The 12,115-nt window shown below is 31.2% G+C and overlaps 1 protein-coding gene across 1 annotated transcript; it reads right to left on the bottom strand.

Moving 5' to 3' along the window:
- Positions 1-3,261: 3,261 nt before the first annotated feature.
- Positions 3,262-6,331, bottom strand: LOC110927534. Its single transcript, XM_022171112.2, has 2 exons — positions 5,695-6,331; positions 3,262-3,448 (listed from the first exon to the last, which is right to left on the bottom strand). Exons 1-2 carry the CDS (start codon positions 6,226-6,228, stop codon positions 3,284-3,286), a joined length of 699 nt encoding a protein of 232 aa, XP_022026804.1. The 5' UTR covers positions 6,229-6,331; the 3' UTR covers positions 3,262-3,283.
- Between the last annotated feature and the right edge of the window lie 5,784 nt (positions 6,332-12,115).

Raw genomic sequence — 12,115 nt, 5'->3', positions numbered from 1 at the left:
CCCGTAAGAGGTCTAAACCATTAAGAGCTAAACAAACAGCCCCTAAGAAGACTAAGCGGGATTTGGTCGGACCGGGTAATCCGAATACCTAACCTTGAACTAATTTGAGGCTTGATCGATTAAGCATATTCGGTTTGATCATCGGTTTTGTTTTTTGGGGTGAATTTGAATTCGGTTTGGGTATAGATTGAATATGAGACACTTTAAATTTTATGTGCTGTTCATATATCGGTCTCGTTGTTAATTTTGAATTTTTTAGAAATTTTGGGTTTAGTTTGGCGTGGTACGGTTTTAAGTTTAACCCGACTCACACATTTGGTTTTTTAGTATCTACACACCATTGTTCATGTCAAAGAACATCTTCAGGGGCGGACCTAGCCTTAACCGGGGGTAACCTCTGCTATGGCTTGGCTCGAAAAAATTTGACGTTTTTAGTGTAAATTTTGAAAAAATTTAATGTTTTTTCGATTTCGTTACGGCTTATTTATAACACGTTACGGCTTGGTGTGAATCCTAGATCCGCCACTGAACATCTTGCTTCTATAAAGATGGAAAACATAAATAAATTTGTTATCCACTATCTGTTTAGGTATCATCATGAATGTTTTAAAATGTATAAAGTTGACTTTTTTTTATAAAAAGAAGTAAATACGCTAGAGATACATGTTCGAAAAGTAGATCCATGGAAAGTAGATGCACTTAAAAATAGACACTTGAAACAAAATTAACATCTAAACAATAAATAGGGGTATTGTTTGTATGTTTAGATATATACTTTTTATTATGATATACAGATGTCTATTCCATGACCTTAGTTAGATGTAAAACTTATCGAACATAGGCATCGTCGACTTGACGTATTAACACACCTAAAAATGACTGTCTTGTTATTTTTTTTCTTCATGTGTAATGACCCACTCTTTGGCCAAGGTGGACGGCCGCACCCCTTGAAAAAAATAGTGTATATTATAGGTTAAAAACCTGACCGTACCCTTTGAAAATATGGTTAAACACCTCATATGCACCCCTAAAAAATAATTATTGGGTCCACCACTGTGTGTAATTGTGTATGCTTTTACGCTTTCTTGATAACAAATACACTATCATAAATAAGGATGGCAATGGGTCGGGTTTGGGACGGGTTTAAATAATCCCAAACCCAAACCTGGTTAGATAAGCTTGTCCCAAACCCGTCCAAAAACCCGTCGGGTTTCTAGCGGGTAAATACCCATCGGGTATCGGGTATACCCGCGGGTTTCGGGTAAACCCGTTAATTTAAAAAGATTACTCGTTGGATATACTCATGTCAAAACCCATTGGGTATCTATCGGATAACTACTAACCGGTTACATTTTCTATTATCATTATAAAAATATATATCAAATAACTACAATGTATCAGGAATAGAATATCTCTATATCTCTATGTGTAAAAAATGGATTTATCATATATATACATATTTAATAATATAAAAGAAATTATATCGGGTATACAATCGGGTAAACGGTTACACTTTATCGGATAATTGGTCGGGTAAACAGGTATATCACTAAATCCCAAACCCGTCCCAAACCCGCGAAAAAAAATAAAAACTATTCCCAAACCCGTCCCAAACCCAATTAACCGACCACAAACCCGTCCCAAATGTGTCGGGTTCGGGTTTGATTGTCATCCCTAATCATAAACAAATTAAAACAATAAGAAAAGCAACGCTAACTATATTTATATATATATTCCTTTACTAGCTTAGAACCCCGTGTTATACACGGGTTGCTTAAATTTAATTTTATATAATAAACATTATAGTTATATTTGTAAAATACCCATATATTGTACGAGTTAATTAAATATAATGTAATCGATTAACACGTATGGTCGTCAGGATATGTATTTAAATTATAAATTCGATGTACTATTTACTTATTAAATTGTTAATTAATTTTTTATTTATTATTAGGTTAGAAAAATGTGTATTACATGTGATAGAACCAATGAAATATTAGATGATTATTAATAAACGGAAAAAATAAAATAAATAGTAAATAAATAAGAGAGATCCATGAAGTTTGTGATATAATATAATATTCTTATTTATGTATCCTATTAAATATTAAATATCAATAATATTAAAAAACTAAATCTATTTTAAATGATAATAAAAACTTGAAAAGTTATTATTCTTATCTAAATTATATTCAATTAAATATTGTTTAATAGTAAAAAATTGAAAAATAAGATAAGGAGATTATTAATTAAAAGTTTGATAAAAAGGTTATTATTTTTATCCAAATTATATTTAGTTAAATTATCGTTTAATGGAAAAAGAAATTGAAAAATAAGATAAGGAGGCACCAGAGATTGACACGTGTCAAAAAAAGATTTTTATTTATTAGTATAGAAAAACTATGAGCTATCCTTTCATCTATATATATATATATATATATATAGAGAGAGAGAGAGAGAGAGAGAGAAAATATAATGTACTTCAGGGCTTAACCTACATTAACATACATGACAAAAAATATAACGTGCGTTATTATCATAGAACGTGCGTGATTATAGTCTCATGCGTGATTATGTGGTCCCATGCGTGATTATGTGGTCCCATGCGTGATTATACCCCTGATCCAACGGTTACCATTGTCTCCTACGTGATGTATGATAAGGCTTTTTGTATGTTAACCTTACTCTCTCTCTCTCTCTCTATATATATATATATATATATATATATATATATATATATATATATATATATATACATATATTGTTATCGAAGGATCATAAATAATAACTTTATTTTTATAATAATATATAGTTTTTTTTATATATTTTATTATTTAATATTATAATAGTTTATTATTATATTTACTTTTAGGTTTTAAATATTTTTATTATTTTTTTTACTTTTTTAAAACCATATTTTATCAATTATTTTTTGTTTTTAATAATTCTTTTTTTTTTATTTTTTTAAATCATATTTCCTTTATCACATAATTTGAAATTTCTCTAATAACTTAAGTTCGTTAATTTTTTTTTTTAAAAACTTAAGTACGTGGTTGTGTTTAAAATTTTTATTCTTAACATTCCAAGTTTTGTTGAAATGAAGTTGTATTAAAAATAGACTATTTATTTGATGGTGTAAAACGGCATGATGATAAATTAAACTGATTCTAACGGTTTGGTTTTCTAAACAACATGCCTCATTTTCTAATAGCGTTTGTTTTACATTATCATTACTTTTTTTCGCGGCGACACGCGACGTCAACAAATCTAGTTCTTATTATTAAGGAGAAAACTTCACAGTTTTCTGAACTTTTGTCTTGAAAACTAAAATATATAATTTTTCCATCGAGAAATAAAGAAAACAACCGGTTGCATGGGTCACAAATGACCCAAAACTTGAGCCCACAATGCAATGCCATGCTGGCCCATATACCTTGTCAAATTCCTGCCAGGAAAAAAAGTATTAAATACAAATATTAAACTAAATTTATTTAATTAACATTACAATTAGCTAAAAAAATAAATACAATTTAAATGTAGAAATAAAAATCGGATCAAATTACATCAAAGATCAAACATATTAAGTTGACGTTATATTTACATATTTACACGCAAGTGTGTATATTTAATAAGAGTCCAGTTCGTAAAAAGTGACTTTGCATGTGAAGCGTACACATTGATAGAGACGTAACACATGTTTTTTTTAGGGAGAAACACATGTATCCGTTAAGACATACAATTTAATTATTTGAGCCTATCATTATAATCACACAATACGTTCATGCACCTCGGACAAATTTGGATGTATGGTTGTAACATTAGATGGATCAAGTTTGTTGTAACTGGACTTTTAAGAAGCAACATTGACACATTGTAACTATTTTAGACGTATATTACATCAACATTTTTAATGATATTGATGTATGTAAAGGTTATTTGAGTTTAAAAAACTGATGAAAGTAGATTAAATAAATAAAAGTTAACAATGGCTGTTAATTTTCATTTTTTTACACATTTTTTACTTTATAGGTATTTCTCTCATACCTACGATCCTTATTTCTCATGTTTTCTTTAGCTTCTTTTTAAAACAAATAACTTATATAAAATATTTTTATATAAATTATAACATGGGATGGGTTGTTCAAAAAGCAAGGTTTGAATCATATGTCACATGATTATAGATTAGATGGGAAGCCTACCAATACTCTTTTATACACCTAAGCAAATTTAGCATTTTAATATGATGAGCAATTATTTAGGCTCTCGCCTGGTGTTAAAAGAGGAATTACTTTTTGTGAGGAGACCAATGTTCAATCTTTGTCAGAAGACTGACAAACATATTTGTAAAAAAATGACTGAAAAGACTATGAATACGTATTTAGCCTTAAAATAGGTTTGATGACTATGCATTCAAAGCAAAAATGATCATATATGTTGTACTCTTTGAATTCATGTTTTAGGCTAATACTAGATTAGTCTTGTATAGTCATTAAATGAGATTAATCCTAGCTAATTAAATCATTCTTGTCGCGAAATAGAGTTGCAACAAATTCATATAAGTTATAAATTGTAAACAATAAGAAAATTGTCGTTTACAATAATCAACTTTCATAGTTGCTCAATTAAAAGCACTTCAAACCTTTCTAAAAGTTTCGGTATTGTATTTTTATCATTAACTTATTTTTTCTATACTTGGGTAATACCGTTTGAAATCGACCCACCCAATCAAGCTAAATAAATTAGTTTTTTTAATCGAAAACTTTTATTCTAAATATCCCGGGCTTTTTCTACCTGTTGATGGCCCCTTCGCACAATTCTTCTGAATTTCTAATGGTATTTAAGATTCTTTGTTTTTAATTATCTAATAAATCACTTTATAAAAGTAGATTAATATTCATACGTATTTGTAAAACTAGCTAAAAACCAAAGGTACCGTACGAAATTATTTTTAGGCATAATATATAAAATTGAACCTTAACATCTAAACAAATCTGATGCACATGCCACCAAATCGCCATGATATTACAACTCTTTTTTCACATAAATAAACATATAATGTATATAATTTATTTTTTTGAATTCTAGTTTTTATTTTTATCTTAAAATAATAAACGTATAAAGTTATAAAACTAAATGCAAATAAACCGGTTATTAACTTGATTACTATTTAATTATGTTTTACATTTTAGAGTAAGTGATTTCATTTGTTTTCATGTTTGCAACTACAGATGTGGTCTGAAGCTCTGCAAGCTGAAAATATAAGATTGTTTGTTTTTTTACTGTCTGCAAGGAGAAGAGGGATGTCGAAGGAGAAGAGGGAGGTCATTAGACGGCGAAGAGAAGAGGGAGGTCGCCAGAAAATTGATCAGATGAGGAGGGAGGTCGTCGGACGGCGAGGAGGGAGGTCGGTTTGCCGGAAAACTGGTCGGAGGAGAAGAGGGAGGTCGTCGGACGGCGAGGACCGAATTACCCTTCTCATTAACAGAAAAAATAAATGAAGTTAACCCAATATACTAAAATGACAATGGTGAAACTTTTTAGACCCACAAACAAAAAATAAAACCTTTGAATTAAACTATAAAATAAATGATTCAAACCACAATAACTAGATTTAACTCTAGAGAAAAAATAAGTACATTGTTGTACATTATGCATTAATAGTTGTACGTGTGACATAAAAAAAGTACATACCTTTTTAATGTTAAAAGCAACTTGTTTGGGGCTAAATTTTTCCAAACTACCCAAACTTTGTCTAGCACACCGGAATGCATGCACTTGCATGAACCCCGGCATGTCCGTCACCAACACCCTCCTCACCCCTAGCAACTCCGCCACCATCCCCACATCAACCATCACCATCTCCGCCCTGTTCTCCGCCGATCTCCGCCCTGCCACCGCCGGTTTTCTCCCCACACCCGTCCCCGAAACCGTTTTTCGCCCTTTTTCGATCATTGAAACCAATTTTTCGCCCTCTTGGACCGCCGGAACCGACCGCCTGCCTCCGTCGAAAACGACCTTTTGTGTGTCTTGTTTGTTTGAGTTGTGATGGTGATTGGTTTCCTGGTAGGTTTTGGATCTATTGAACAATGCTCCCAAGGTATGTGTAATGGTTTTCTTTGCGGTGGCGGTTCGTGGCGGCGGTGATGGGTGGTGATGAGGCTCCGGTTGGTGGTTTCCGGTGTCGAGTTTGTAGACATACATTACTCCTTTTTTGTGGGTTGTCATTTTGGATGCACAAAATGTAAGGGGAGAGTTTGTAGAATGTGGAATGTGATGGTTAGAAGAGAGAATTGTTTTATATATATTTTACAAATGGACAAATTTAATATAGAACTATAGAAGTGTCCATAACATGTTATAGAATAAAAATGAAATATTTGACTTGATACACTATTGAGTCAAATAAATAAGTAATGATCTAATAATTTTAACTTTAATATTTATATTTATACTTATATTTATATTTATATTTTATAGATTGCGGGAACATGATGAATCTCATAATATCTTTTTTTATGGGTTGATAGTTGGTGAGTAGATAAAACGGGGTGTAGCGGTCAATGCGGGGTAGCCCACGTCATAGATGTATATGTCTTTTAAAGGGAGGTTTTAGGTGCATACCTGGGTAATGAAGAATAATTTAGAATTTTTGGTGTATAGGAGTAATATTTGTCATAAAAAAACAAAAACGAGGTTATGTTAGTTACACGAATCTAACAAAATAGTCGTAAGTTTTGGTCAAGTACTCCAGCCTAAACGAGTTTGGTCAAGCTTGGTGTCAAACCCATTCAGTAGTTTAACTAAATAAATTTGTTCTAAGGGATGAAGAGACACTCAAAGGTACTACCTAAGCTCACACCAATCCCGCATTGCCATGTCAACTCTACATCCAAGATAACCTAGAACCACAAAACACTCGACTCTACTCTTTTACTCTACCAACATTCACACAACCTTAAACACCTCAACCCTCAAACCCTTACCCTTTCTAGCGCGAGTAAGTAAACCCGTGACCGGAACCCGTATGGCCTACCCTAGGGGCTGGCGGTGGTGCTACCATGCGGGTACCTTACTTGCACACTTCTACCCGTGAAGTGCCCCGGCCACCCTAAGATCAACTTGAGTGGGTTCATATGTTAGCATATGTGTAACTTTATAATTCTTTAGGAGCAATGATAAGCTTATACTTTATATTTAGTTGGAAATTTCACGCTAAACTAAAAAGTTAGAGACAAAACATGAACGTCGATTGCGTTTAGTAGTTCAAGCGCAATTAATTTACAAAATTAGCATTTTTAATGCACATGGGAACAATGGTATTGTCGTGTTTGTCATAATCTTTAGTAATTCATAAGCGATGTGGTCACATATTACTTATGTTTTCAAGAACATCATCATCATCATCATCATACTCAGTAAATCCCACCAATAGCAAAGCTAAGATAAAGTCTGAGGAGGGTAAGATGTAGACAGCCTTACCTCTACCCCATAGGAATAGAGATGCTGCTTCCAGTGAGACCCCGGGCTCGATAGTAATTTTGCATCAAGCCTTAGACATAAAGCACATAACACTCAGCAAGCAATTGAGACAAATGCCAATTAGTGCATGTACCCCTTGTCTTTCGGCATCGGCTATCAACGCCACCACATGATGCATGATTAACCATCCGCCTCTTTTAACGTTATTTTCACGAAATTAGTAAAATAACGTTAGAATTAGTGCACTTTCATTTTTGTCACCCGAGCGCCCACGCATATATACGTTATATACGCATACCGCAAGCGGGGCTATTATGTTTTCAAGAACGTAGTCATCATTATCGAACATCTGATGTATTAAAAAGCTTGATCATCATGATCATCGTCATATATTCATAACGATCAACTCTTACCATTTCCGTAGTTTAATTTGACGAACCTTCAAGTCTCAGTCTTCTTCGTCGTACTAGGATTTGAGTAACTTTGTAAAGGACATGCTAAAATAATGCTTAATACTTACCCATATATGTATATTGCTTGTATAATATTAGCAATCATTCAAGTAATGTTTTCTAGGGTTGTTTTAAGTAAAATAAGTTTTCAAGGTAAAAGTAAATTAAAAAAACAAGGTCAGGAGTATCATAAGAAAAAATGAAATATCCTTACACTTTTATAATTGTAAAAGAACCACTTAAAAACCTTTATTATTCTTTTTCTATTAATAAATTGCATATAAAAATAGAAAAAATTATTGTAAATAAAAAAATTTTACGACTCGCGACAAAAATAATACCTCATATAATTTCTTTAAAACATGACTATTATAGCGACATTTTAAGTTTAAACCATGGCAAGGGGTGTAGTTTTAATGTAAAGTATAGTAGAAGTAACATTTGTCATTAAACAGAATAGAGTTAATTACGTTTTTCGTCACTATGGTTTGTTGAAAATAATCATTACAGTCTATTAGTTTAAAAATTGTGATAATAGTGCATGTACTTTTGATCTTTAATAACTGGGGCATTATGGTCACTTCAAATAAACTAACAGAAGAATAACTGGATGACGTTAGTGAGAACTGAGGGTAGACTGTAATTGTTACAGCGAAAGTATAGGGACTTTTGTAGTAATATTTAAACTAATGGACTGTAATGGTTATTTTTAACAAAAATATAGAGATGAAAAACGTACTTATCTAAATTCTGAAGAAGATAATATATAATATTACATAGGTTATCACTTGAATTTTGAAGAAGTAAATGTAGACAAAACTTGAAAAGCTAAGTTATCAATATTGAGTGGATGACAAGGTATTGATCATCTAAATTCACTAATCAAAATTATAATTATTGATATTCAATGATTATAGGAAAACTAAGAAATTTAGATTGAAAGTTTAAATCCGAAGTCTATGCAAATATTGATGTATTCATCCTAAAAAATTAAAAATTACCTATCAAAGAAAGTTATTTTTTTTGGTATCATTCATCGGATATTTGTAATGAATCAGAGTTACATTCTTAATCTTATATCAAAGATAAAAAAAAAGTCATATAACATTGAATGTTATATTCAATGTTATATTCATTGAATGTTCTAAGACCGTCCGTAGTGGGCGTCTTCCCCTCAAACACGCCCGTCTCCCACCCCCTATGGCGTTTTCCAGCGTGATTTTGCAAAAATCCCCCCTCCAGCGTGATTTAAAACATGCTTAAATGTGTATCTCTTTAAAATTTTTGGCTAATGAGAGTATTCCATGTCAAATACAATTAAACAACAAAATAATAATTGTGCTGCTGGCAAACGGCGTCGGAAGTTGGTCGGGTTTCCAACTCCGGTGACCGGATCTTATTCAGAGAGAGGAGAGAGTTGAGAGATGATTGATAAGGTTTTTTTTGTGTGTTTGATTTGTTTGCGGACAAAAGAAAGATAGGGGCTAGGGTTTCAAAATGAAGGAGAAGAGGAAAAATGGTTTAAATAGCTAGGGTTTTTATTTTTCTAAATGAAGGCCCATTAACATTAACAATGTAATTAAAAGAAATAGCCCGTATTCAGTTTTTTTATTTTTATTTTCAGTTGAGTTAACTGCCAAAATTGTCCCTGGGGTTTGGGCAGGTTTGTCATTTTCATCCAAAATGACACTTTTGTACCAAATTGCCCTCAACGTTTGTAACTTTTTGCCATTTTCATCCAAACCACTAACTTAGTTAATTTTTTCTGTTAAGTTGAGAATATTTGGATGAAACTGACAAATATAAAACCACAGGGACGATTTTGGCAATTTACTCAAACTCTTTTAAATTTCTTTTATTTAATTAATTTTGTTACATATCTAATAAAAAAAGAATATACATGTAATTTTTATATGAAAAAATAATAGCTTTGTCACATAATTTTTATAAATTTTCATCCAACCACTAACTAAGTTAATTTTTCTATTAAGGCGAAGGATGTTTATAAACTAAGACAAAAATTAATTTCTAATTTTTTTGTATAGATCATTTTATAAAAATAAAATCCATTTAAACCTCTAAATTTTATAAAACTAAAATGTTGGTTACCTTATTGAAAAATGTCAAATAAAAAAATCTTATCATATGTACCAAGTTTGTAATTCATCTTCTACTTTTTTAAATTCGCTCCTTAGGAAAAACAGAAGCCAGTGCCCCCCCCCCCCAATCAAACAACGTATCGTTACCAAACCTTAAAATTACCCACCAAATTGTAATTATAATGCTATGAACCAAAAGTTTCTTTACTCAAGCCACTCAGAATAAGTATTAGTTAGTTACCCTCATAATCTTAATTAAATAAATATTTTATTTCTACCAACATATTTCCTAAGTACTCAACACATTTAAAAAATATGTAACGTTTTACAATTTTTTTTCTATCTCTACAACTGATAAATACTAAAAGGTGTAATCGATAGTTATATGTTGCACATCAATGACGTTTTCTCTTTATAAAATTGATTTATATAAAGAAGTTGTAAATTAGTTTCTGTCTTAATTTATAAAATTTAAAACATCCTTCACCTTAACATAAAAATAAGCTGAGTTAGTGATTTGGATGAAAATTTATAAAAATTATGTGACAAAACTATTAATTTTGTTTCTAAAAACTCCATGTATATTCTTTTTTTTATTATATATGTAACAAAATAATTAAATAAAAGAAATTAAAAAGGGTTTGACTAAATTGCCAAAATTGTCCATATGGTTTTATATTTGCCAGTTTCATCCAAATATCCTCAACTTAACAGAAAAAATAAACTAAGTTAGTGGTTTGGATGAAAATGGCAAAAAGTTACAAATGTTGAGGGCAATTTAATACAAAAGTGTCATTTTGGACGAAAATGACAAACATGCCCAAACCTCAGAGATGATTTTGGCAATTAACTCTTTTCAGTTTTTTATTTTTTTAGCATTGTAATTTTCTATTTCTTTTTTCGGTTTTTAGTTTTGTTTAACAATGTAATGTAATTGTTTTATTTAATAATTGGGTAATGATTGGCTGGGACATTAAGACTACTCACATTGATGACCCAATCTTAAGTTGGGTTATGAAAAATAATTAAAATAAATGAATTTTTTTTTCCTCAACCTGGTCGTTAGAGCAACCCAAGGTTGCAAGGGGTTGCTTATGTCATTTTGCTACTTGTCAAAACTTAATAGGTGTCATATTTTAATTTTCCTTTTTCATTTTATTCATTTCCCCCGTTAATTTAACTAATCAAATAACTTGTAATACTTAAACTAAATAAAACAACTAAATACACCGTATTTCTCAGAAAAAAATATGAACGTTACGATATAAATTTTATTAAAAACAGAGTTCGTTCAAAAATTTATATTTTTCTAGTGTATTATATATATTGATGGTTTAACTTTTTAATTTTTTCTATTTAAAATAAATAACGTTTGTTTATTTTGATATACAATAATTATTTTAAATATGATTATTTTAATATAATAAAAAGTAAGCATGTATTACATTTATTTAATAAAACTTAGACTGGTTTGGGTTGGGTTGGGTTGGGTTGTGAATGTGTATAAAAAATTGAGTTGGGTTGGGTTGGGTTGGGTTGTGTAGATGGAAGAGAGAGAAATTAGTTTTATATTAAAGGTTGGGTTGAGTTAGGTTGTGAATGAGAATGGTCTTATTCCACTATGCCCTTTTTGTAAAAACGCCCAACAATGCCCCTTTGCTGACTAGACTGTCACATGGCAGAAAACGCCCAAGGGTGGAGGCATTATTCACTAAACCACTACACATGGTCTAATATGTTATTTTTATAACGCCTGACTCGTGACAAGCACTTGACCAAACCCGTTAAATCTAATCCTAAGTATGCACCTATGTTCATGAAGGGAATAAAACTCTCTCTGTTTTTTTTTTTTTTTAAAGTACAGATCATTTTTATAGGATATTAAATTTTGGCAAGTTAACTTTACATCCTGATATTTGCTACATCTCACATTGCTTTCTTAGGCTATGTGTACTTGTTTCTTTCACACAATAACTTATCCTATTCTTTAAGCTATTGAATAGAACATGGCCCGTGATAAATGTTAGACTTTGGCTCCACCCCATCTTTAAATCAAACCGTGGTTAGACACCTCATCACCCC

The sequence above is a fragment of the Helianthus annuus genome, chromosome 3 (assembly GCF_002127325.2).
Source record: "Helianthus annuus cultivar XRQ/B chromosome 3, HanXRQr2.0-SUNRISE, whole genome shotgun sequence".
In the NCBI taxonomy this organism is placed as follows: domain Eukaryota; kingdom Viridiplantae; phylum Streptophyta; class Magnoliopsida; order Asterales; family Asteraceae; genus Helianthus; species Helianthus annuus.
Note: the sequence above shows the minus strand (reverse complement) of the source record. Positions and strands in the feature narration are given on the sequence as shown.